Raw genomic sequence first — 26767 nt, 5'->3', positions numbered from 1 at the left:
CAGCATGTGGTGCTTTACTTGGTCCTGTCTCCATCAGACTTTTTTTCAGGTTCAAATATCCTCTCATCTGCATCTTTTCATTTACATTCCCTAAAGGTTTGCAAAATCTCAGGTGTGGTGGACCAAGAGGGAGATTTTGGCTTGACTTTTCCTCGTAATTTATTTCAACAGACTGTAGTGACAAACCAATGCCAGACTGTCAGCTAGGGGCCCAACATGGGGAGGCCCTAGCATAAGGAAGTAGGATTCAGGAAAAATTATTCCACAGTGTAAATTTTCTAGAGCTTCAAGAAATTCATCTCACTCTCAAAAGGCCTTTCCTCCGAGACTACATGACACATATCCTAGCTCAGAGGTGGGCAGAAAGTAGATTGGGATTGACTGACACTCTGGGTGATCTGCAGTAGACTGGCAAGGATTTGACTCTCAGCTGATAATAACAGCATCTTCAAAATGATTCAGCCGCCCTGAAATGGAGAAATGATTGGAGTTTTGTGCTCCATTCATTTATGACACTCGAAACAAATTCCTGGGCTCAGAATTGTAAGATTCTAATTGTATGCCTTCTGCGCCAGCCTCAGTCTAACTGGTGACGCAATAATTGGGGTTTTAGTAAAAAAAACAAAGTAGATCCCATAAACCTGATGTCTGCTCATTCCTGTCCTTGCTTATGTGAACAGGCTAGGTAAATGGGTTCCCCTCAGCTTTTCAAGGAGGTGATATGCTTGCTTCAGTGAGCAGAGAGGCACCTCACTTTCCTGACAGCCAAATACCCGAAGGAAGAGTTCAACATTCAAGTGGACTGGCTCAGTCACCAATCCTCAGATCTCATCAAGATTCAGGGATCTGGTAATGGACCTTTTTGTCCCCAGCACAAACAAGCAAGTTCCTCTTTATGCAGACAGACCAAAGGAAAGTGAATGTTCTTTAAACTGGTTGGCTGCAAAACATATAAGCCTATCTTTCTTCCCCCTTCTCGTTTTCCCAGATAATCAGAAAAATTAGGGAGAAAGAGGTAGACATTTTTATTGCCCCTCAAGTGGCTCGGGTACCCTGGTTTTTCGGACCTCATGGTTTTGTCCGTCCAGGACCCATGGCTTATTCTGAAGTTCCTGGAGCTTCTTTGTTAACATCCTTTCCTACATCCTCAATCTCATTAGTTCTATCTGCTTGCCTTGAAGGTTAAAAGGTAGACTTTCCTAGACCTGGGTTGCCATACTAGAGTGATTTCTATTCTACTAACCTCTGCAAGGCTTTTTTCCCAGGTCATGTTGCGGAGGCTATTTACATTTGTGCTCCCTTGTTCCACAAGATTTTGGTCTGCTTTCTGTTGTATTTTGTTTACTGATGGCCTTGGCCACCTTATTGCAGTTTGTATTTATTATAGATGTTCCTTTTTGACTCATTGCTTAGCCATCCTTCAAACTGACAGGTAGTTCCCATGATTCAAGAAGTGGCTCTTCAGTCCTGTCTTTATAGTCGCAAAAGCAGGCCCTAACCCACCTAAGGATGACCTCCTGAGCATGAGGATGACAGAAGCTTACTAGGGAAGAACTTCATTTTCAGTGACAGAACAAGTAGAAGTAAAAAAGAAATGGTACTTCAAGACAGTAAAAACTTAGATAATGGTGGCTTTAATATCTGGGTGCACCATGTTTAAATAATTAGATCTCACGTTTAGGAATAACTGTTGGTTATGAAAACAGAGTATTGGCAGTGTGAATCAAAGTATTTAGCAGTAAGGGGTTGGGGAGAATCAATAATACTTCCTGATAATGAAAATGGAGAATCTATCAATAGCTGACCAACAGCTCTTTTACTTTAGGTATATAACAATTGCCTTAGATTAGATGCAGCAAGAGCAGCAAACAGAAGGAATGTTTCCTATTCATTAGGAGAATGTGAAGGCTTGCACACTATTTTGTGACATTTTGGTTGACCCAATAAAGCCACTGACCAAATATGGGTTTTGAAATTTTTCATATATAGGCCAACAAGGCTAATTTTTATGCGACTATTCACTTGGCACTTCACAGAGCTGAAGAGCAGGAAAACTCTCTTATTGCTGGACAGGGAGTGACTTTTTCCCAGTTCAAATCTGACTTCTTGTTACTGTTGCCTAGATTCATGCTGGCTATACCTAGGTCCAATATTTGCAGACATGCACCATATGAAAAAACAGAGATTCATTAATGCATTCAATGCTGATTTCCCATCTCTGTGTAATCATTTCTTGATACATTGTTTAGTTCATCCATTGATGCAGGCATTTTCTATTGCAACCAACTTATATGACTGCAGCTGGGACTTTTCCCCCTTATACTTACAAATAATATTTGATAAGCACCTCCTAAGCTAATTGGAAGAAATCAATTAAAATTATAACAATACTTTATTGTATTTTTGTGTATGCCACCATGTTATTTTATTGAGTTGGAGGTTCATAAATACCCATATAAATACATACAACAACCAGAGCTCAGTGTATTCCATGTTGCAATAGAACCCAGGTGTCCTCCAGCTAAGCCCTTATCCAGATGCAGCAAATACTAATCTCACAGAATCTGTTGCTATTTTCCAACCACTTTCCATGCTGTTTATTTATTTATTAGATTTATATCCTGCCCTTCCTCCCAGTAGGAGCCCAGGGAGGCAAGCACTACAAACACTTTAAAACATCATAAAAACAAACTTTAAAATATATTAAAACAAAACATCATTAAAAATATCTTTTTTAAAAGCTTTAATTTTTTTTTAAAAAAAGAAAAAGGTTTAAAAACATATCAAAAAGCAATTCCAACACAGACATGGACAGAGATAAGGCCTCTACTTAAAAGGCTTGTTGAAAGAGGAAGGTCTTCAGTAGGTCTATTACTCTGTCTACTGCAGAAGCCAATAAGAACATGCCATGTTTCAGCCACACCTGGTAAGAGGCAAGAAGGCAGGTTTTTTCCTCCCAGAAGCACTCGAGGGATGGACATTAGCCTCACTTGCCAGGCATAGGATCAGACTTTGTGGTTTATCTTGCTGCAACTTAAGTTGATCAGACTCCATTAATAAACTTTTCTGAACTGAAGTGGGAAAATGGAGATAGATTTGCCTGCAGCACTGCTTAGCTATTGGAAACTTTACATCTACCTTAACAAAGATTCACACTCTTGACAGAACACTCACAAAAACAGCAATGTTAATTACTATCTAAACAGGAACAGTGTCATATCTACTGTTCATGTCTGGACTTCTTTTCCTAGTGGACCCATATATAGCTACCTGCATTAGTTAAAATGGTCAAAGAAAAAATATTACTTACTTCAAACTATTTATTCTGGTTTCTGTAATTTCTGTTAGTTTTTTTGTTTCCTCCTTCCACCGGTTTGTTGCTTTCTGTTGAGCTATCAACAAGCGCCTCAGCTCAGCAGTGGAGTTTATATTCACTTCTTCCATCTCTTTCAATCGAACTTCAAACCCTTGTTCTTTTATTAAGTGTTCATTCTCCATTATGCTTATCTATATTAAATAAAAGCCTCACATTGGAACAGTAGCTTTTGTCTTTTGACAGTAGGACTGAAGTTTGTCAGTAATTGCATGCAAACAAACAATCAGTCTATAGCCATCTATACAGGATTGCTGAACTTTTAATTGTGGATACAAGCTGAAATTATTCATTTCAGAATGATTTTACCTTGCATTTTCACCTTAGACAGAACCTAGTTAACAAGCTAGTTGAATCAAATGGGCTTTGATTTAAATAACTGTAATTCAATTGAAAAAAATCACCCATGATTGAGGAATAATTGTTTCTAGGTGAATAGATCTTTCATCCTTTACTCATTTCATCACTGAATGCTTGAAGCTCTACAGTAAGAATTCTATTTGAAGCCCCTCATTTATCTTTTACATATCAGAGTGAAAGCTTCAGCCTGCCTCCATGTCTCCATCCAACAACAGCTAATTATTTCAGCCAACTACTACATATTCTCCAAGTGTTAAACTGTGTAAAGTTGAACAACTAAAGAAAGGGAGACAATGATCTATGGGAGGACAAGTTTACATGCTACTCAGCTACTGAAAACGAGAAAGCAGCTCCCACAGGGAGGACAGAGAAAGTTAAGGAATTAAGAGGCAGAAGGAAAAACAGGAATCCTCTCTCACACACAGAAGAGTGTAAGAGAGGCAGGAAGAAAGGAAAGGCCATGGGACAGGGCTAAGAGCAATATAATATCTGAATCCTATCTAAATGTGAGTGGTAGGCTTGTATATATGAAATACTGCCTATCCTGGTTTTTTGGAGTGATGTCAATAGACTTAGGGCAAAAAAATCCCCTTGCAGTGCTTATCAATGAGGACTACTGTGTTGATAAATGCAAAAGGTTCAGAAAAGGGCAACCAAAATGATCAAGGGGAATGACTCCCGTGAGAAAAGGTTGCAGCATTTGGGGCTTTTTAGTTTAGAGAAAATGTGAGTAAGAGGTGACATGACAGAAGTGTATAAAATTATGCATGGGATGGAGAAAGTGGATAGAGAAAAGTTTTTCTCCCCCTCTCATAAGACCAGAACTTGTGGACATCCAATGAAACTGAATGTTGGAAGATTCAGGACAGACAAAAGAAAATACTTCTCCACACAGTGCATAGTTTAACTGTGGAATTCACTCCCACAAGAAGCAGTGATGGCCACCAGCTTGGATGTTTTAAAAGAGGGTTAGATATATTCATGGAGGATAAGACCATCAATGGCTACCAGCCATAATGGCTATGCTTTGCCTCCATAGTCCGAAGTGATATCCTTCCAAATACCAGTTGCTGGAAACCGCAGGAGGGGAGAGTGCTCTTGCATTCAGGTCCTCCTTACTGGCTTCCCATGGGCAACTGGTTGGCCACTGTGAGAACACAATACTGGATTAAATGGGCCATTGGCCTGAACCAGCAGGCTCTTATCGTCTTGTGTATTTTCTAGGTGTTTAAGGTGCATACTTCTTGTTACAGAATAGGACATGTATTAGTTAGCATGCATTTATACTTTCCTTAAAAAAAGTTTTGCTTGAGCCTAAATGACTTGATTGCTCAGAGAGCCAAGTAGTAGGCAGCTATCTTATCCTCTTAACTACTGTCTCCAGACAGTCAGTTGTGTCCACTGCTTATATGTCTGGCTTGATTTATGGGTAAGAAACTTTACTTCCAATATTATTGTAAAAGGTCATTTTAGTATATTTTGAAAAATAGCTAAAGAACAGGATGATGGAAGGCAAAGTTAAGGAATATTAAACAATGGTGACAGGAGAAATTAGACACCCTGTGCTCTGTTTCCCTGTAAACAGATTTCTCCTTCCATTATTCTCCACAGATGTGAAGTTAAAACTGAAATATTACGTGAATGCTAATACCTTTAATTTTGCAGTTTGTTGTGCTTCCATGGCTAACTTTCTCAATTCTTCTATTTCTTTTTGAAACTGTTCATTCTCTTGCTGGAGTTTTAAGCGTTCTTCACTGACAAAGCCACAGTTCTTTCTTTCAGAGTCCAGAATACTTTGCAACTTGTAGATCATTTCCTGGCAACTGTTTCTCTGTTCCTCGTGGCTTAAAATGGGGGAGGGATGAGAGAAATTCACTAACAACACTTGGCAATCCTTTCTAGGATGGAAAGGTAGGCTATGATTAAACAAATATGCAGAAAATAATACATCAGAATCATTAATTACTTTGAATGTGTAATGCTTACAGTGCTCAGCAGCATGGCACTCGAATGATCAAACAGCTTTTAAAAGAACAAATATTCCCCACTCTTTCCTTGGTTCCCATGATCTAATGGTTTTGTGCAAGTTCCATTTTTTGGTATGGAGCTTCTCTACTTACAGGGATTTCCCTATTTATTTCAATTACTATATAGGAAGCTCCAAACATGCCCTTAAAAACAAATATAAAATACTGAACAGATTTGACCAGGTTACCTCAATTGTCTTCCTTCAAATAATCATATCCACAGAAGCCCTTCTTGCTGACCCTTCAAGATTTCATAACATGGCAATGCATACGAGGGTCTTTTCTGTGGCAGCCCCCTGCCTTTGTAATCCACCCCCCCTGAGGGAGATTGTTTGGCTTGTTCATGCTTCCATTTGGGAGGACATCTAAAGCTTTCTCTTTATTCAGGCTTTTGAGCCTTGCTAGATATTTTAACTGTTGTGAGTTTTACTATTGCTTGTTCTGATTAAAAAAAAAATTTTTTTTTAAATGTTTGCTGCTGTGGCCTTCTGGAGGAAGAGGAAGATTACTATGCGCCCCCCCTGGGGGTCATGGCCCCCAGGTTGGGAACCACTGGTTTAGTGCTATGTGCATGAGCAGGAAAGAACCACAAAACCTGGCTTGTTATGCATGACCCAGAGATCATAGTTTAAAATAAACAGTGATTAGTTAAATGTCAGCTTCATAACCCAGTTTGAAGTTGGTTTGTTGAGAAATTCACCAGAACCTGCTTTAAGCCACAGTCTCTGGTTTGTACATAATGGAATGTGAAACTATAAACTCTGTCAGTCTTCTTCCTGGCTATGCGGGAGAAGGGAGGGAACACAGAAACCCAAGGCTCACAGCAGCTTATTCCCCCTTGTCCACATAGCTCTAAACCAGGGTTTAGCATAACATGCAAACACAGACAATGGATATAAAAATAAAAGTGACTCAAGAGATTTTCCGAGAAGAATTACTGAATTAAAGTCAGTAATTGTTTGCAGGAGATAGCAGTTACTTACTTCATTTCCAGTTGTTTAATTTTGTTTTGTGCTGTTTGCAGACTTCGCTGAAAATCATCTTTGGCTAGTTCAGCGATCAAACACCGCTGGTAAAGTTCTTCTAGTTTTCTAGAATCGCCTTCATTTCTTCTACCTTCACGATATACCTGATTGTTGAGTTTACAAAAAATATATTTTTCAGTTAGATCCTAGTAAAAATAATTATGCCGTTGGTGTTATACAATCACTTTGGATATCTTAGTTTAGATTTTAAGATAGTGGAATTTCCTTTCCACCGTGATTATCTCCTTCCAAGCAAAATCTGTCTAGTACTCATTCTATTTTTTTTTAGGCATCAGACAAAAGAAGTACTTTACCCAATTTTTTCACCAGTGGTTTATGTTGCATTAATTGGTAGATTATAATTATTAGCATGAATGACTTTGTTAGAATATGTAAACTGCTGGTGGTGCTTTGACTGCATTTTGCTTGACTTTGAAATATACCATTGCCCACTGCTGTTGGTTTTGTACTGGTGTTTCTTATACTTCATTATATCCCACCTTTTAGGATCCAAATCCTTCCAAGAAACACTTAAGTCCTTAAAAAACCCTATAGCAAATACCAAAATATAAAAAGTTATCAGGATCCTTCCCACAAGGCAGTACCAAGATGGTTCTGTGGTGGAGAGCCCAATTGGAACAGACTCTGAGGTCATCTTTCCCAGCCTCCCTCGCTCCCTTGGAATCCTTCCTACAGGACGGTGTATATCGTATTTTTGTTTTAATGGGATTTATGTTCTGGTGTGTGGCAGAAAGGCAGCTAAAACCTTCCTATTCTCCCAGGCATTTTAAATACATTTTAAATATATTTAATATATTTTTATGTATTCCAATGTGTTAATGCTTTAGTTGTTTTTAATATTGTTTAGTACATTTGTATTTTATATCGCGTGATTTGCTGATTTATTGTATTATTGTATTATTATATGTTGTACACCGCCCAGGGAGCCACTGGTTATGGGCGGTTTATAAATGGAATTAAATAAATAAATAAATAAATAAAATAAAATACTTTAAAGAAATTGTTAAAATTGCTCCCAATTTTGAATGTCTCATATCATTAGTCCCTATTATTTTTTGTTCATACTCATAGTTAACAATGTTAAGGTTAGATGCATTTTTACTTTGAACTTTTGTCTTTAAAATGGGGATTTTCTAGAAGACATATGATAGAGAATTGCTCTTTCATAGAAAGCAACTTCTGTACTCAGGAATTCCTTCCCTTACATACGCAGCTCATTGCAAGAAATAGAAAGATGAATCCATGGAATCTGATCTGCATATAAGAAGTCTTGCATCACAAATCTTGCATTTAGGGCTGGCACATCTACGCATGGCATTTTCTTTTGTTCACTGCCCTCTGAACTGTATTCATATTTTATTGCAGACTGTTTGTAGTTCACTTCTAGGTCAATCCTGAAAATGCTTTTTGAAAGCCCCAAGAACAGAACAGAGCCTCAATAATTCTGAGTTTTGGTAACAGATTACACAGATCTTCCAATTCTTCAGTCTAAAAGAGTTTTTCTATATTTCATTGGGTTTTAGTAAAACAAAGGCTACTACTATTGCAGGATAATTCCTGCAACTGTTGTTTTACTATGAGGCATGAATCATATAAAACCAACCGATTTCTCACCTATGAGTTCATTAACTCTGGCCTGAGTTTCCAAGCAATGGTATATTGCTGAGGCTGAGAAGATGAGTCTGAAAGTCCCAGATTCAAAACTGAGCTCTGCCTTCATGTCACATGCTCTGAGCCTCAGCAACCCACCCCGTATCTGCAATATAGGGACAATACATCTTATGAGGCTATCCAACTGAGACTGCAATGTTATGCTCACTTATTCACTGTTGAACTCAGTGGGGTTTACTTCTGATACATATGTTTAGGACTGTGTTCTTTTAAAAAAAAAAAAGATTCTAAGATAATGGGCCATTTCTAACATCATGATAAAACATGGCTTATCATGATGGGAATGAGATGCAGTAAGCTTGTATGCATCCCCCCTTCCTCTCCTTTTCAGGTATGATAAAATAATAAGAAGCTGTCACTTCTTCGTTGATTAATAAACTGTGATTAATTTTAACTATTATTTCTTGAAACAAGCCAGCTTCTTAACCCATGATTTTAAGTTGGCTTGATTCTAACAAACCATAGTTAAGATTAATCAGTTTGTAGGGTCTGGACAAAATGAAACTGTGGCTTTTCAACAACAGAAGTGCAAACGTCTGATCTCATATGTTAGAAAAGCAGAATTGAAGATGCAAGAGTCCAAGGCTTGCTGTGGCTTTATTCTGTCATGACAAACCATGGCTTATCATGACTGAGCCTCAACACTTATTATTCCCATGCTTCTAAGAGTTGTGCTGCTGCACAAACTGCATTCAGGTCAAATAATAAACTTCCCCAATACAAAACATTGTCCTGAACATTCTGGCAGTTTAACTGAAATTCTCTATATGCATGAAAAAAACCCCAGTTTTTATGCTTTATATTAAAACAGATGGACATTCCGTACCCTCTCCAGTATACATTCTTGTAAGACTTCAACCCTTTTTACACTAATTATTTTTCATAATTCTGTAATGTATTCCAGGTGCTCAATAAATTCCATGATGCAAACTTGATCAAATGAGCTCTGCATGACTCTGCATTCTTGAGATACATATTCTATGTAATGTAACCACATATAACATCAAGTCACATAAACTGGATGAGACACTCCAGATTCTGAAGAACATCCCTTTCCTATTTCTGGACTGGCACAACTCACATCCCAACCACCCCAGCCCAGGGACATCTGACAGACACTGGTCCTGACATGACAACATGCCCTGTACCTATTGTATTAATTTGGGATCTATGTTTAAAATTGATCATTTTGTTAAGAAACCAAACAAAACCAAAGCAAACTCCTGCCATTTCCTCTGAAATATTCACCACAATGGGATGCCTCAAACTTTTATGACTCTTTTATACAGATTTTTCCCCCATTCAGTTTTATTTTTCCAAAATGGATGCATCTTGGGAGATAGCAACATTTTGTGGAGAGTTTAGCCTTCCTTAATATATTATCCACTTTTATCTTTGGCAACAAAAGCAGCCATGTTGCCTCCAAAACGCCCAGAAGATACCAATGGGAAGCCTTCTGACACACATTAAACAACCATACAATGCTGTTTCTATATGCCTGAAGACTATGAGTTATGCAGAATTATTTCTATACAGGTTATCTCCAGATGGCTGACCTGAAAGTTAATGCCGGGAACTATGTTATGGAGCAGCCAGTATAAATGCTGCCAGTAAAACGGGGGCTGCGGGCAAGAGAGCACACTGCAAAGGAAATGCCACTGCTGCTGCCACTGCAAGTACGGAGGTGGGGGGAAAGAGCCTGCCTGCCTGCCTGCCTACCAGCGGCATCACTAGGGGGGAGCGGGGGGTGCAGACTGCACTGGGTGTGACACCATCAGAGGGGTGACACTCAGAGCCGCCCCTAGGCACCGGGAAGCGGGTCAGGCAGAGAGCTGCCTGCCTGCGCTAGCACGTGGAAGGCGTGGGGGAAGAGCAGGGAAGGGTGCCGGGCTGGATCTCCCGTGGGACGGGGCCTCGAGCAGCGTTGCAGCCAGTTACCAGGCAGGCTAGGCTAGAGGCTGCTGCACCACCACCACCAGGGGTGACTGTCTTGCCCGCCACGGGGAAGGGAAAGGCGAGTTCCGGAGCCAGCCAGTCGTTCCCAAGGTAACTTTTATCCAAATGCTGTGAGAACCTGTCTTTCTTTTGTGTAAGGTCATTGGACGGTGTTGTATATTTTGTTTTTAAGTTGCTTGCTCTTTTAATTAGTTTGTATTATAACCTTACATTTTTAAACTTAAAAAATCTGATAAATTATTAAATTAAAATACTTCCAAAGCATATTTTATATATGACACCCAATTGTTCTTAAATTCCCTGCCCCACTAGTGTAGTGGCAATTTCAGACAGCTGCAAAACAGCACCAGCCTTCTCATTAACTCAGTTATACCATGGATTTAAGAGCCTGTCAACACTTAATCATTTGGTCACCTGGACACTCTTGGGCTGCATTCATACTGTACATTTATTGCACTATTATTCCACTTGAAACAGTCATGGCTTCCCCCAAAGTATGCTGGGAAGTGTAGTTTCTTGAGGGTGCTGAGAGTCGTTACAAGGCCCTTGTTCCCCTCACAGATCTACAATTCCCAGAGTTTCCTGGGATAAAAGGGTAGGAACAGTAAACCACTCAGGGAATTGTAGCTCTCTGAGGAGAACAGGAGCCTCCTAACAACTCTCAGCACCCTTGATAAACTATACTTCCCAGGCTTTTGGGGGGGAAGCCATGAGTATTTAAAGTGGAATAATAGTAGAATAAATGCATGGTGTGAATGTGACCTGGTTTCACTCTTCTTCAGAATGTGGGTTTCAGAAGTAATTATCTGAGCAGATTCATATGGGGAGGGACCTGTTCTGGTGGGTGGGTGGGTGAGCGAGTGAGTGTGTGTGTATGCATGCGCACCTGCACGCGTGTAGGGCTGGGAGTCCCTGGGTATGGGTATGACATTACTTAACACTTCATTATGTATTTTTTTTCCAATTAACAGATCCTAAAAATACAACAATTAGCATGTGGGGGTCACAAAATTTTTTGAGTTTAAAAAGGGGGTCCCGTACTCATAAAGGTTGGGAACCACTGGACTAGGCATTCCTGTAACAGGAACAGGGAGGGATATAAAACTAATAAATAAATAATAAAATAAATAAATAAACTCTAGGTTTGAATGCTATGTCCATTCTATACTACAAGCAAGTATTAGGATTTTCTAGTCATACGATTCCATAAAAGTTACCTTGGGTATTGCAACATAGATGAACATATTAACAACTAATGCATGAAAAGTAAACAGAAAAAAAAGTTTTACCTTCTCTAGTTCTTCTTCTACTGCTCGCCTTTCTCTAGCACTCCGCTCAATTTGGCTCTGCTTCTCTTCACATTCCTACCAAGGAATCAAAGGGTAAGTATTAGAAAAATGAGCAAAACACATATACGTGTAACTTGCCTTGGCAAAGAATGCCAGGACTGAACCATCAGGCACCTAGTACTAATACCTATAGGGTCTTCATCATATGAAGTAAGCACAAATTCCATCCATTTAAAGCTAACCTTAAGCCTTCTCTGTCTAGCCTTTATTTTCCCTATTAAAAAAGCAGGATTTGTATTAGTGGGGTAAACTTAATGAGGTGGTTGTGTCGGGACAATAGTTTTTGAAATACTTGTATCAGTTGTAGTAACATACAAATAGCCTGTTTGATAAAAATGATTTCCCTCACGCACATGCTCAGACAGTGATGATCATTTGAAGACCTGTGAGAATTGCAGGGCTATGGAGAGTTTTTATTATACAGTAGGGCCCTGCTTTTCGGCGTCCCACTTTTCAGCGTTCCGCTAATATGGCGGCTTTCAATTAGAGTAAGGCCCCACTCATACGGTGCTTGTTCCGCTTTTACGGCGTTTTTCGGGCTTCAGGCACCATTCCATTGAATTAGTTCAGCTTTTCGGTGGGTTTTGCTTTTAGGCGGGGGTCTGGAACGTAACCCGCCATATGAGTGGGGCCCTACTGTATTGGTTTTATCATCTGCTGCTGGTTTTATGTTTATTGGTTTCTTTTTGGTATGTAATGTTTTTGCTTTTATTTGAAGCAACCCAGAAATCATTTTATTATTGGGTGGCATACAAATGTAGCAAGTAAATAACTAAATGAATAAGCAAAATAAAACATAATGCTTGAATAAATAATTATAAGGGGAGTGTCCCACAAAGAAATGCAAGTTCGGTGGGGGGGAGGTAAAAACATCCTTTGCCTGTTCCCTTACACCTTTATCCCTTATTTTTTCCTTCAGTGACTCTTGCTCTCCTTTTGCCTCTTCATGTCCTAATCCCTTTCCACCTCTCGTCCCCCCCCATAGAGACACTCATATGCTAACATGGACTTATATGTAAGTGTATGTCCCTATACAGACACACATAAAGCACTCCCTTCATCTCCTTGATCTTCTGCTGAGCCTCCCCAAAACATAAGAAGAGCCTGCTGGCTCATCCAGTCCAGCATCCTGTTCTCATAGTGGCCAACCAGCTGCCCATGGAAAACCCATAAGCAGGACCTGAATGCAAAGAGCATTCTCCCATCATGCTTTTTGCAGCAACTGGTATTGGAAGCATACTGCCTCCGCCTATGGAAGCAAAGCATAGTCATCATGGCTATTAGCCATTGATAGCTTTTTCCTCCATGAATTTGTCTAATCCTCTTAAATCCATCCAAAGCACAGGCAGAAGCTCCAATGAGCACACAACCTTCTTCTATAGCATTTGCTCAAAACCCTGTACTACCATCCACAGGACATACAGCATGATCAACAGTGGCTGCATTATGCCTTTAGAATGTTGCTTTTCCCTGTGTTCATGACACAGTGGAGAGACTGAATACATGAGGCAGCTCAAGGTTTTTTTTGAAAGTTGAAAGGGAAAAATAACAAGCAATTTGAGTACAACTTAATACATACCATCTGGAGTGCATGAAGTTCTTCTGCTAATCGGGAAATCTGAATATTGCACCTTTTCTTTTCATTTGCTACCTAATTTTAAAAAAAACCCACAAGCTGAATATTCAGCATGACATAGTTAGTTTGCCAGTCATACAATACACTATTGGAGCTAAAATAAACCAGTAGAATTTAATTTATTTAAAATATTTCTAGCTTACACTTCATCAACTGATCCGAGGGTGGATTGCAATAATATTAATAATTAAACAAGTTAAAATACAGTTCATAAAACACCCAGAATAGATTAAAAATTACAATTATCATACTAAATTGTTAATTGTTAATGCTCGGAATTATAGCTGCCTTGTTTGCATGTAATGCTAAGCCAATGCTAAACTTCATGTGTAACACTAAGCCAAGCTATGACTGAGTGAGAATGAGCAAACATGTGTGTACCCTGAGCAAAAGTTGTTGCTGCTTCACTCCTCCCCTAATCTGCTGCTGTTACACTAACCAGCCCTAAACTACGGTTACAGTCACACCTGGGCTCATAGTTTGTCTTGCTCCCAACAAGCCATGAGTGGTAAACCAAGATCAAAGTGTGATTTACCATTCATGGTTTGTTGAGAGAGAGTGTAGTAATGGGTCATGATAGAGTTAAACATGGTCTCCCGTTAATATGGGTTGGAGCTAAGACTCCACAGTTTAGCTTTTTCTTAAATTACTTTCAGTTTCCTAGGTAGTTATGTGTTAGCCTGTGAGTAATCTAGTTTATATTACGTAAGAACTTAACAGAGAGAGAGAGAGATTACAAGCCTGGTACACAAGTAACACTAAGTCAAACCATAATTTAGCTCCAGATAGCACAGCAACAAGAGGACAGAGGGAGGAGTGAAGTGGCTGCAGTTTCCACTCTGGGTACCCACATTTTCTTTGTTCTCACTCAGTCATAGCTTGGCTTAGTGTTACACATGAAGCAGACCACTGAAAAGGTGGGAAATTTAGAGGGATATTATTAACAGTAAAATTATGACACTGACCTCTGCTAAATAATATGTCCTAAATAATATGTTATACATATCTTAGTATTCCTAGAGACACTTTTCAAAGTGTAAATTCCTGTAGGAAATAAAAAAAATCTAAATAAAGTGTTCTAAAACATAGGGACACAGTGTGTCTCTTTCAAAAGATTTTAATTAAAATATTTATAGAGTTAAACATTAAACTTCACTCCTTGCTTTTCTGGTAATGTTATAGTTTTTGTTTTAAAGCATAAGCATAAAGTATTATGTCATAGTCAATTCACTGCCACAAATGACAAAAAGTAAGTGTAGGTACAGATGGTCTATGTCAGAAAACTCATGTTTGTCAATCTGGCAAATAGTGCATAGGATCCACTAGTACTTCCTTTAGGGCATCATCTCCAAACAGCTTCATCCTTGCTGACAGGGCACATACAGATGTCGGGAAAAAGTAGTGAGAGGCAAGCAAGGCAAAGAGACACTAAGGAAAAGCAAAAGAACTAGGAACGAAAGGCACTGAATGGTGCCTGGTAACCACGGGGTGACAGAGTGCAGGCAACAATGGTGACACAGAGGCAGAAGGAGGCGGTCGGCAGCAAACACAGGGACTAGTGGAGGAAAGAGCAACAAACCAAAGCAGGGAGAATATTATTATTTTAAGGGTAAGAAAGCAAGCAACGGAGGGCAAGGCGGAACAAAAAATTCACAAACAGTATGAAAAACTCATGAACAGCAAAAGGCTCAGGCAGAGAGAAGGTACAGAGATCTGCCTTGGACAAAGGCAGGAAAAGGAATGTAAAGGACCAGAAGCAGTGACTCAGTTCTCAGCTCTTGGTGCATTTCCTTCCTCTGGACACAAGGTGAAGCTGATGCCCCATCTGACAGCATGCCATGTAGGAAAAAAATATTTTTTTGGCTGGTGTGCCAGCTATGTCCTTTCTTAAATGGAGACAGCTTGGCCAGAGTGACCAACCTCTAGAATGGATTGTTGCAATACATTCTATGCTGGGTTGGTTAGGAAGCTGAAGCTAGTGCAAAATGGGGTGGCTTGGGTGCTCAGTGGCCCATCCGACTATGTACATATTACACCTATACTAAAGAAATTGCACAAGCTGTCTATTTGCTACTGAGCAAAGTTTAAAGGTTTCTTGCTAACTTATAAAGGCCTGAACAGGTTAGGACCAGGCTGAGAGCACAACTCCTTCTGTACAATCTAGCCTGTTCCCTGAGATCAGAGGACACTCTTCTAGTTGTACTATGCCTGGCAAAGATTTGTCTGGCGGCAACATGAGGGCCTTCTCTGCAGTTGAATAATGTTCCCCTATGGGCACCTGCAATAATGGTGTTCCCCTGGTTGGTTAAAACATACTCATTTGTTAGGGCATTCCCGAGCACTGATTTTGAGTACTGGCTGAAATTCTGGATACCTGTGATATGTGTGATTTTTTAGGATGTTACTGTTTTATTGTATTGATTTTATCCTGGAAACTGCTTTGCTATTTTACATGAAAGGCAGCCTTTAAATGTTTTACTAAATAAAATCATAAATCAAGTTTTAAGCATGGTGACTCACTTCCTTTCTAGTACTTGAAGCAGCATCTTGAAGCAGCTGAGAAAATGCTTTTTTCATATTTTCAATATCCTCTTCTTTTTGTTTCTCACCTATAATTGCCTAAGTGGGAAATAAAAGGAATATTTCTTAAAACAAAAAAATCTTCCTGTGAAAAACAAACCAAATACAATTCTGAATAATAAATTGTTACACAACCATGGTTTTCTAGTTAACAGAAAATTACGAGGCTCCAAAATAGCTGTTGTTCAATAAACAAATTCAAGGAGTTTTAGAATCTTCCATTTATCTATTTGTGGATCACTCCTAATTGTACCATGCAGTTTTTACATCATGAGAAGACTTTTGGATTTTTCCCACAGTGACAACCCAAAGAGGGAGTTCAGCATCCATACAGATTGTTAGCTAAGATGAATTTGGTTTGCTAAACTTGTGATCTCAAGCCAAAACTAATGTTGAACCATTTATGAGACAGGAGTATCTTCAAGAAAGAAGATAACCATCTCACAATTGAACCTTTCCTGGGTTTAAACAACTTCTTTCTCAACAGACTTCATTTTAGCATTATGGAAAAGCTATTTATGTCCCTCCCACAGTTGGGAGATCCAGTCTTCATGTTTCTTCTTCCATGGATGGAACACACAATAGCTACAAAAATGCATCATAACCTAGGGGATGATCCAGTCCTTCAACCCATCCACTCTTCCTCCATGCCCTTTCCATGTTCACAATTCTCTTACTGCCAGCTCCCTTCTCCTGTCAGGCTTCCTCCTGAATGTAGGCAACAGGCTGGTTCATTCCCCTACTTCACCATTTTTCCATGTCGGGATATTATTCTTAGTTTTGATTATCAAAGTAAAATACTTCAGGGTTCTAAGAAACATTTATTTCAGATTGAAACATACTGGTATCACTTCCGTAAATTTCATATTAAAATTTTCATATTACTAAGCACAAAAGTCAGGTTTTAATGTATTTTCTCTAAAGGGCCATCCTTTAGAGTTATATTTACTAATTGTATGTCATACCACCAAGTTCATGTTCATTCAGAGTTGACAGAAAAATCTACATTAGCTTTATGAAAAATATGCCACCTGAATTGCATTAATGGCAAACTTCATATATGCTCTATGATTCAAATTTTAAAATGCTATGTGCTGTTATAACTTTAGAGTGGATAGTCCAAGGGATGATCTGTAAAATGGAAGACCCAATGAAACATCAGAAGTTTTATCTAATATTCAAATAAGAACACTCAGTTGAATAGCCTTTTCTGGAAATGTGAACTATGTCTGGTGGAAGAAAAGTCACTTTTCCTGAAAGTGGTTGATGAAGGAACCCTCCAAAATGACAGTATTATACAAGACACAGTGCGTTACAATCCTGAAAGCACATGACTGTTGGTCAGAAACGCTTACTTCTCTGGATCCTTCCCAATGATTCCAGTTATTTTAGAAAAAGTACCAGACAGTTAATTTTTAGATATGCAAAACTGGTCCCTTAGTGTTTGCTTACCCGATTCCTTTGCAGATTAGCTTCTTCTAAGAGTTGCATGCTTTTATGGGCCTTTTCTATAGCATCGTTCTTCTCCCTTTCTATATCAGCACACTTCACATGTAGCTCCTTGATTTGTTTTTCTAGGTTTGTTATTTCTATTCTTAGCTGTTTCGAATCTTGGGCAGCTACAGAAAGCCTGCATATCAGAACAAGGACATCTTCACTGATTGAAGCTAAATCTAGACAATATTGAAACTACCATTTGATTGTCAGGTCTTGTAACCTGTGAAGGACAAGATTATATGAACTCCCATCTGCCATGAATCAGCATCCCTTTGGTCATGCAGGGTTCACTGACTTGAGGTGATCCTGAATCTTAAACTGTGCCTTGAAGGCAAGATTTCAGAAGTTCAGCCATTCCTCCTGGCAAGAAGGAGATGACCTCTTTGAAATTCAGATCTCATGACTCTTGACTACTATAAAAACCTCATGTAGGACTGCCCTTGATGAATCCTTGAAATTACGAGGTGGCATAGCACATGGCAGGTTCCACATACACCAATTATTTAGCATTTTTGGAAGCATTTCTCTCTCCAGTCTTGGGTTGGCTGAGACAGCAAGGCTGTGGAGATTTAACCTACATTTAAATCTCTTCATTGATTAATTTAACTGGATGGCTTTTAATATATGTTTTAAACAATATGTTTAAAATCAGTACTTCAGAAAAGGGTGAGATACAAATCCAGTCAATGTAAATCTAAATAATCTTAGATAAATCGTATCTAAATAAATTCAGTCAACTGTTAAGTTGGATTGTTAAGATATTTGTCTGTCCTGGTATCATACCCACCTTAATTGATATATGCAGTTATACTTAGAAACTAGGATACTGACACCCTGCTTCTGCAACTCCATTGTTGATGTCCAGAATGAAATGCATTAAGATTTGATGATTAATTATGAATTTAAATGATATTGTGCACTTCAGTCCTTTACTCATAGAAATCTCTACACTCTTGTTTTGTAACATTTGTTATTTCTTATCAGGATACTGCTGAAGCCATGACACATGCAACAAACAGGACAAAGATACGTGATAGGAAGATATTTAAACAGATAAATATTTCAATAGTACTTTCTCTCATTTAAAATGGGAAAGCATATTTATGAGGCTACCCAACACCTCACTTTCTCAGTATTGGAAATAGCTTGTTTTGTATGAATGCTAGAAATGCTCACTTTTTCATGTGTTCGTTTTTATTTAAGTGAGATTACCAAGTGTTGAATGTTATGTAGTCATAGTCTACACAGAGTATATGTGGACATACAGTCAAACACACAACAGGTTCAAAACCAAGCAAACAGATGTTGAGAACAATAATTTACATTACAGCTGGCTGACTGCTTGTATTACTAAACATCTGCACAAAGTTTTGTTCATTAGCTGAGAAGTCTATCAAGTCATGTGACAAAACATTCTGAGTTAAATAACTGAATATAGATAGATGTGACTCAGAATGTTCAGCTGACATCTTTTTCCTAAAAAGAAAACAGAGTACTGCTAAGGAACTTCAGTATATTTCCAGCACAGGTTTCTCTTACTGAAACCACCATCCTCCAAGGCTATTCAAGAGACTATGATCTGACCATTTTCATGTAAAAAAAGCTAAGTGAAGTAAGGAGTTGGACTAAGGCTACAATCCTATGCACATTCATTTGGGAGTAAGTACCACTGAACCTAATGAGAGTTACTTCTATATTAATACATATAGCATCACACTATAAGCCTCAGTTCAAACCTCATGTCAAATCATGCTTTACGTTAATCATATTTTAGAATCCAAACCATTGTTTCAGGTCCCAAAATGTACAAACAGGAAAAAGTAGTTTAGAGTTGCTTGTCTATTTTTCTATTTGGCTTGCTGAGTGATCACAAATCACTGTTTGCCAGTTTGAGCTCATTCAAGAAAATTATCCAAACTATGGCCTGTAAGCTCATTTCTGACGATTTGGAAGATTATCTGAACTGAGGCTCAGCACCAAACCTGTGATGTGTTATGCATACCGTAAAAGGGACATTACTCTTCAGAATTGTCCGGGGGCTATTACACTCTGGCCCCAGGGACATGGTAGAACCATCTGAGGCCCACTGTAATGAATTTGCTAGGCACTTCCAGGATAAAATCTTTAGCATCCGCCAGGACTTAGACTCCAGTGTTATATCAGGTGAATCAAACGAAGTATCCAGAGCACAGCCTTGTCCCGATTTCTTGGATGAGTTTCAGTTGGTGCAGCTTGAGGACGTTGACAAGGTGCTTGGACAGGTTCGTGCAACCACTTCTGTGCTGGATCCTTGCCCTCCTTGGCTAATAAAAGCTAGCAGGGATGGAACAGCCGGCTGGGCCAGGGAAGTGATTACTGCCTCTCTGCGAGAGGGGGTGGATATACAAAATAGGTAAACAGATTCTTTTTTATTGGTCCAATGTAAATGCTTTTAGTATGGACATCCACCATCTGGTCAGACGAACCACCCACTAGCAGCATCTCAGTCTTGTCTGGATTGAGCCTCAGTTTATTAGCCCTCATCCAGTCCATTGTTGCAGCCAGGCACTGGTTCAGCACTGACAGACTCATCTGAAGAAGGAGCAATAGAGCTGCGTGTCATCAGCATACTGATGGCAGCACACTCCAAAGCTCTGGATGACTGCATCCAACGGTTTCATGTAGATGTTGAACAGCATGGGGGACAGAACTGACCCCTGCGGAACCCCATACTGGAGAGTCCCCACTACCGCTGCAGACAACACCTCCCCCTTGCTCCAAATGAGAGGGGAGGACTTTTGCTGAAGTGCCAGAGAAAGCTCTGAGAAACCATGAAGAGAAACCACCTGTATCAGTTTTGTGCTGCCTTAAATAGCCATTACTAAAATATCATATGGATTTAAGTAGAATTTCATTCCACTTAAGAGTACATAGGATGACATCCACAGAACCAGCTTAACATTACACTACAGTGACATGCATCAGATTAATCTTTGAAATTTAGCATGTGGCTTGCTTTCCTGGGGCACAACCAGTGCACACAATAAGATACTACCTGGTGTTATAATCCTGCATCTAGCAACCAGGGCTGGATACATAGTAAACCTTCTAGACTAGTTTTGCTAATGCACGTGCCAAACTTGATGACTGATGCATTCTGTATTTAGCATTGATTGCCTTTTTTCAGTATGGTCTGAATCCATGTCATCATTTCTTTTCTCAAATGGTGATATATGCTGTCAAGCCCAACATAGCCAGCAATCTGGTTAATAGGTATGCATGAACTTGTAGACTGGGTCCATGGTTTTTGCAGTATCCTAAGCCTCTTATCAATGTATCAAAGTAAAAACACTGACCAACTTGAGATGAAAGATTGGAAACATAAATTTGGTTCCAAGGAATCATGAGTGGAAGGAAAATAACAACTAGTATTATTTATTAATTAGATTTATATCCTGCCCTCTCTTCCAGTAGGAATACTATTCCATAAATGCTTCCACAAGTGTCCATGCAGTACTATAAAAAGCATGTTGTACAGCAATTCCTAAACTTCTGCAAGAATGTTTGGATTTAGTTTCACATTACCCATACAATACTCTAGTGCAGCCTTCCCCAACCTCATGCCCTCCAGATGTTTTGGATTACATTTCCCATCAGTCAAAGCCAGCATGGTTAATAGTCAAGGGTGATGGGGACTGTAATCCAGAATATCTGGTTGGCAAAGACTGCTGTAGCATGAGGTGTAAACAACCCTTTTGTGAGCAGAACACACTTTCCACCGATAGAAGTGCCCTTTTGATTCAATCCATAATTAAGTTACAATAAGCCTAATAAGTTGTATTTCATGAAACACATGTGAATTGGCTTAATCAGCAGAAATTTAAGAGGGGGGATTCAGATATAGATTCTGAGTTGTTTTTAGTAATTGTTTTTAATGTCGTAGGATCTTCGGGTGAAAGGTGGGTAATAAATGATGATGATAATATTAAAATGCTTTTTACGCTGTCAAAGTATCAAACAAACCAACACTCTTTATAAAGCTATCACTTAATAGTCTACCTTTTCTCCAGTTCTTTTATGTTAGATTGCAATTGGTGCAAGCGTTTATCTGATGTGTCCTCTCTTTTCTGAGCAGCAAGCAACTCTTCATCCTGGAAAGCCACAGAAGTCATTCAGAAATTCTTATCAGAGTTTTGCGCGAATATATGAAAATACAGGAACCAACAAAATAAAGTCTATCAATCCTCTGAGTCTGCAATCAGATAGGCAATGTGGTATACCTTTCTGTCCATCTGGGCCTGAAGATCCTCGATCAGCCTGGTCATGTCATCAACCTTAGCAGCTGCAGTTCTCAAGTCCAATTTGGATTGTCTCCATGTAAAAACAAACACTCTTAATTATATTTACTTGATTGGAAAAAACAATACTTTATTAGAGCTACTAATCACAATTACATATTTCATCTTAACTAAACGTTATAATGAAAAGATAATTTTTCCATACTAAAAGCATTTACATTGGACCAATAAAAAAGAATCTGTTTACCTATTTTGTATATCCATGGTCTGCTTGAATTGCTAATTGGAGGCAAGATCACCGCTTTCATGAAATTGGGGTGGCATCATGCATGTGCCTCCGTACTAAGACTCCTCCTAAACACCTGATATGGACTCAACAAGAGCCCACCAACAAAACCTGCATGAGCCAATTATGCCAGTAGGCCTCTGCGAGAATTGGGAACAGTCATACCCATTCAAACTTTTTCACACAGGACCCATCTATTCCCCCTCCTGTCTCACACCCAGGGAGGGCCAGCCTTCTGCCAGTTCCAGACTCTTACTCTGAAGGCATCTGGTGACATTCTCTTATCATTCAGTTCACTGCACAGGCTCTCACCCTGTGCAGGAACTACACATGCACCACATGCCCTCCCCACCACCAATTTCCTCTAGATTGGTTTAACAGAAAACAATTTTTTTAAAAAAGGTAATAAAAGGGGGGTAGCAACCTCACCTTTGGGACTCCCTAAGGGGCTCTCCAAGGGCAGCTGGGCTTTTATGCCTCCTGCCAGCCAGCAGTTGATGCAAGAGGCTGCAAGGTTAACTGCAGCCTCTCTCTGGAGCAAGGGTCAGGCAGGGGGTCCCAGTCATTGCAGCACTTACCAGGGACGTCAGATGTCTCAAAAGTCAGCAACCCAGAGGAGCAAGCAGCAAGCACCCAGATGCTCAGAGACTCACTCCCACAGCAGGTCTTCTTCAGTCCCCTAGTGCTGCAGCTGTTCCCCAATTTTAATATATATTTTATATAAAATACATAAATATCTACATAGGCCTTCACAGAGTCAGACATTAAATCATTCATTCAACTTATAACCCACCTTTCACCAAATGGTCCCAGAGCAGGTTACAAAAATCTCACAATTAAAAGTATGTACAATGTATATTAAAATCAGAAAACCCCACCAATATCAGAACAAGATGTAAGTACAGAATATTAGCACACAGCAATGCAGGAGGAGGGAAGACTCAATCAAAGGCTTTGCTTACAGAAGTACACTTTCACCTACTGATAAAAACTTCCATCTGATATCCCACAATGTTTCTGTGCACAGACAAGACCATTACACTAAAATATTTATTCAGTCTCATTCACTGCTACTTACACAAAGATAAGCCCCTAAGGCTGTGGCAATCAATTATGTATGCAAGTATCTCCCCACCATCAACAAATGATACAAGAGAATGGACCATTGGTCTCACCTGAAGGGTGATTTTCATAGGAGAATGCCATCATGCTGGATTATAGCTCGTCCTATCGTCCAAAGGCAAGAATGTTTCTGAAGTCAAGACTAGGGCGTCAGGCCCCTCCCACTCTCCAGTTCATTCGCAGCGAGTCCAAAGAGATATATCTAAACATGCAGGAAAAAAGGCCAACGGGCCTAGCAGCAAGAACATAACATAATAATAGTAACATTAATAATATCTGACTCTAACCTAGCGAAAACAGTAATAGAAGTCTTGACTTCACTAGAGAATTAAAATTTAATGTAATATAATATAATATAATGACGAACTGTAATATATAAACCATCCCAAAAATTATGTAGTTATCCTCCAACTGGGAGGGTCATGATGGCATTCTCCTATGAAAATCACCCTTCAGGTGAGACCAATGGTCCATTTTCCATAGGAGGAATGCCATCATGCTGGATGTACCAAAGCAGCCCATAACCGGGAGGGACCACCCACATACTAGTTGTCATTAAGAACCTGTTGCAAAACTCGTCTGCCAAATGAGGCATCGGCAGAGGCATAACGATCTATTTTATAATGCCTTATGAACGAGTGTGGAGTAGACCAAACAGCAGCTCTACAAATATCGGCAACAGGAGCGTTAGTAGCAAAAGCAGCCGAAGTGGCTGCTGATCTAGTGGAATGAGCTGTTATACTAGGCGGAACTGGAATCTTAAGGGACTCATAGGCTAAGGTAATACATGCACGCAACCAGCGGGATAAGGTGGAATTAGCTACTTTATGCCCCATAGACCTTGGATGAAAGGATACAAACAAAGACTCAGTCTGTCGTATATCCTGGGTCCTGGACAGGTAGGTCTTGACAGCCCTCCCAACATCCAACAAATGCCAAGCCTTCTCGAGCGGATGAGTAGGATTCGGACAAAATGAAGGTAGAACAATGTCCTGGTTGCAATGGAAAACTGAATTGACCTTGGGACGGAATGAAGGATCAGTTTTCAGCACAACAGAATCCTTGTGAAAGACACAGAGGTGGAGAGCAGAAGACAATGCGCCCAGTTCCGAGACTCTTCTCGCCGATGTAATCGCAATCAGGAACAGGACCTTGAAAGACAACAGACGTAAAGGCACAGTCCTGAGTGGCTCAAACGGAGGACGTTGTAAGGCCTGTAGAACCTTTGACAAACTCCATGATGGAAAACGGTGAGCTACAGCCGGCGAGCGTAGAGCAGTGCCTCTAAGGAAGCGTTTGATAAACGGATGTGAGGCAATAGGGGCGTCAGTGGAAGATACTGAAAGAATGGACGACAGGGTGGACGCATGTCGACGTAATGTGTTGGGTCTAAGTCCCAACATGAGGCCCCTATGAAGATATAGCAGCACTTGTTGTACTGTAGCCTTGGAAGGATCGATGTGTTGAGACTGACACCACCTGGAGAATGCTACCCAAGTATGCTGATATATACGAGTGGTGGATGGTCTTCTCGAGGCCAAAACAATGTCAATAACAGCGTCTGACAGGCCGGCCGATCTCAAATGTCCCCATTCAAATGCCACGCTGTTAGGTTGAGCCACTTGGGGTCCTGATGCCATACTGGGCCTTGTGATAAGAGATCTGGCCTGACTGGGAGTGGCCAGGGATCTGTCACCGACAGTGCCAGGAGATCCGAGAACCACGGTCGACGGGGCCAATATGGTGCTATCAGAACCAGCTGTGCCCTCTCGCGACGTACCTTCTGCAAGGTTTTGGCTAATAGTGGTATTGGAGGGAAGGCGTATAATAGTCCCTCCGGCCACGGCAATGACAGAGCATCCACCGCTTCCGCTGTCGTGTCCAGCTATCGAGCGAAGTACCTGGGTAGCTGGCAATTGCGACTGGAAGCAAAGAGGTCGACTGAGAAGGGGCCGAATCGATGCTGGAGAAGATGGAACACAGTCGGATGAAGTTTCCATTCTCCCGGAAAGACTTGTTGTCTGCTGAGCCAGTCTGCTGTGAAATTCCAAATTCCTCTGAGATGTTCTGCTTTGAGGGATTGCAGATGTTGTTCTGCCCAGTCGAATATGATGGAAGCTAGGCTCTGTAGAGGTCTGGACCTGGTGCCTCCCTGTCTGTTTAAATGAGATTTGGCACACGTGTTGTCCGTTCGAATGAGGACATGGTCCAAGTGGAAGAGAGACTGAAAATGAAGCAGAGCTAAGTGGACAGCCTTTGGTTCCAGCCAGTTGATGTTTTGAGTTTGTTCTGCTGTGTTCCAAACTCCCTGAACAAACTGGGAGTTGCAGTGGGCTCCCCAACCCAGGAGACTGGCATCGGTGGTAATGACAGTCCGGTGGGGTTCTCTGAACGGAGTGCCTTGGGTGAGATGTTGTACCCTTGTCCACCAGCGGAAAGACAAGCGCAGTGTGGGACTCAGGGGGATTGCTCGATGGTTTGAGTTGGCAATGTCGTGTTGGAATGGCAACAGGGCCCACTGTAGCTGGCGCATATGTGCCCGAGCCCATGGCACAATATGGATGGTGGATACCAACATTCCGAGAGCCCTGGTTAGAAGCATGACATCTGCAGAAGATTTGTGCATCAGAGACCTTGCGATGTCTGTGATAGCAGTGATGCGATTTGGGGACAGGAATACAGTCGCTTGCAATGTGTCTAACATTGCCCCTAGATGCTGCAGGCGTTGGGTTGGTTGTAGATGGCTTTTGTCGAAGTTGACTAGCCAGCCGTGGGCCTGTAAGATATGGAGCGTGAGTGTTAGATGACGATGAGTAAGCTCCCTAGACCTTGCGCGTATTAGGAGATCGTCCAGATAGGGGTAGATATGGACCCCTTGAAGCCTGAGGTAAGCCACTAGGGTAAGTAGCACCTTGGTAAATACTTTCGGGGCAGACGAGAGTCCGAACGGCATTGCTCGATATTGGAAGTGCTGGGAGCCAAAGGCAAAACGAAGGAATTTCCTGTGGGCTGTGCAAATAGGGACATGGAGATACGCTTCCTTTAGGTCGACAGAGACAAGGAAGTCACCTTCTTGCAGGCTGTCTGTAATGGAGTGGAGGGATTCCATTTTGAACCTGCGATACTTTATGAAACGGTTAATGAACTTGAGGTTCAAAACCGCCCTCCATGAGAGATCGCGTTTGGGCACAGCAAATAGGAGGGAGTACACCCCTTCCGACCTCTCTGCATTGGGGACTGGCTCTATCGCCTCTATGTCCAAAAGGTGCTGTATCGCAGTCTGCATGATGCAGCGCCTGTCTAGTGCCCTGGGACAAGGGGAAGGATGAAAATTGTTTGGAGGTATTGCCCAAAACTCAATTGCATATCCATAACAAAAGAGGTCTCTGATCCATGGGACCTGAGTCAGAGGTAGCCAAAGTTCGGCAAATAGAATCAATCTGCCCCCAACTGGTATTGCCTTAGTATTGTCTGCGTTGGCGAGACCCTGTATGAGGATGTTGACTAGCCTCTGCGGCCCTGGTACTGACCTCTACTGGGGAAACGTCTATTCCAGCCTCCTCTGGTGGAGCGGAAGTCAAATGCTG

The 26767-nt window shown here is 40.6% G+C and overlaps 2 protein-coding genes across 5 annotated transcripts in view; both read right to left on the bottom strand.

Moving 5' to 3' along the window:
* Window positions 1–26767, bottom strand: part of SCLT1 (sodium channel and clathrin linker 1) — a 93413-nt gene that overhangs the window by 19652 nt on the left and 46994 nt on the right. For all 4 annotated transcript variants that reach the window (XM_061585042.1, XM_061585043.1, XM_061585046.1 and 1 more), the window contains exons 11-19: window positions 21755–21845; window positions 21534–21625; window positions 17451–17628; window positions 15939–16037; window positions 13362–13433; window positions 11723–11797; window positions 6744–6889; window positions 5385–5577; window positions 3311–3507 (exon numbers count right to left, since the gene is read on the bottom strand). In XM_061585042.1, the coding sequence (XP_061441026.1) occupies window positions 3311–3507; window positions 5385–5577; window positions 6744–6889; window positions 11723–11797; window positions 13362–13433; window positions 15939–16037; window positions 17451–17628; window positions 21534–21625; window positions 21755–21845 (1143 nt within the window). The remainder of the gene's footprint in view (window positions 1–3310; window positions 3508–5384; window positions 5578–6743; window positions 6890–11722; window positions 11798–13361; window positions 13434–15938; window positions 16038–17450; window positions 17629–21533; window positions 21626–21754; window positions 21846–26767) is intronic.
* On the bottom strand, window positions 22599–25691 carry LOC133364466 (uncharacterized). The gene is made up of 2 exons (XM_061585047.1): window positions 24042–25691; window positions 22599–23412 (listed from the first exon to the last, which is right to left on the bottom strand). Exons 1-2 carry the CDS (start codon window positions 25178–25180, stop codon window positions 23331–23333), a joined length of 1221 nt encoding a protein of 406 aa, XP_061441031.1. The 5' UTR covers window positions 25181–25691; the 3' UTR covers window positions 22599–23330.

Source organism: Rhineura floridana, chromosome 9, assembly GCF_030035675.1.
Source record: "Rhineura floridana isolate rRhiFlo1 chromosome 9, rRhiFlo1.hap2, whole genome shotgun sequence".
Taxonomy (NCBI): Eukaryota; Metazoa; Chordata; class Lepidosauria; order Squamata; family Rhineuridae; genus Rhineura; species Rhineura floridana.
Note: the sequence above shows the minus strand (reverse complement) of the source record. Positions and strands in the feature narration are given on the sequence as shown.

What these genes read in the sequence shown, in the direction of transcription:
- LOC133364466 (XM_061585047.1), bottom strand. Translation starts at nt 25,180, where the DNA reads ATGGAAACTTCATCCGACTGTGTTCCATCTTCTCCAGCATCGATTCGG. An exon ending in ATACGACAGACTGAGTCTTT is followed by an intron (nt 23,413 to 24,041) that starts GTTTGTATCCTT and finishes TCTTGCTGCTAG; the next exon opens with GCCCGTTGGCCTTTTTTCCT.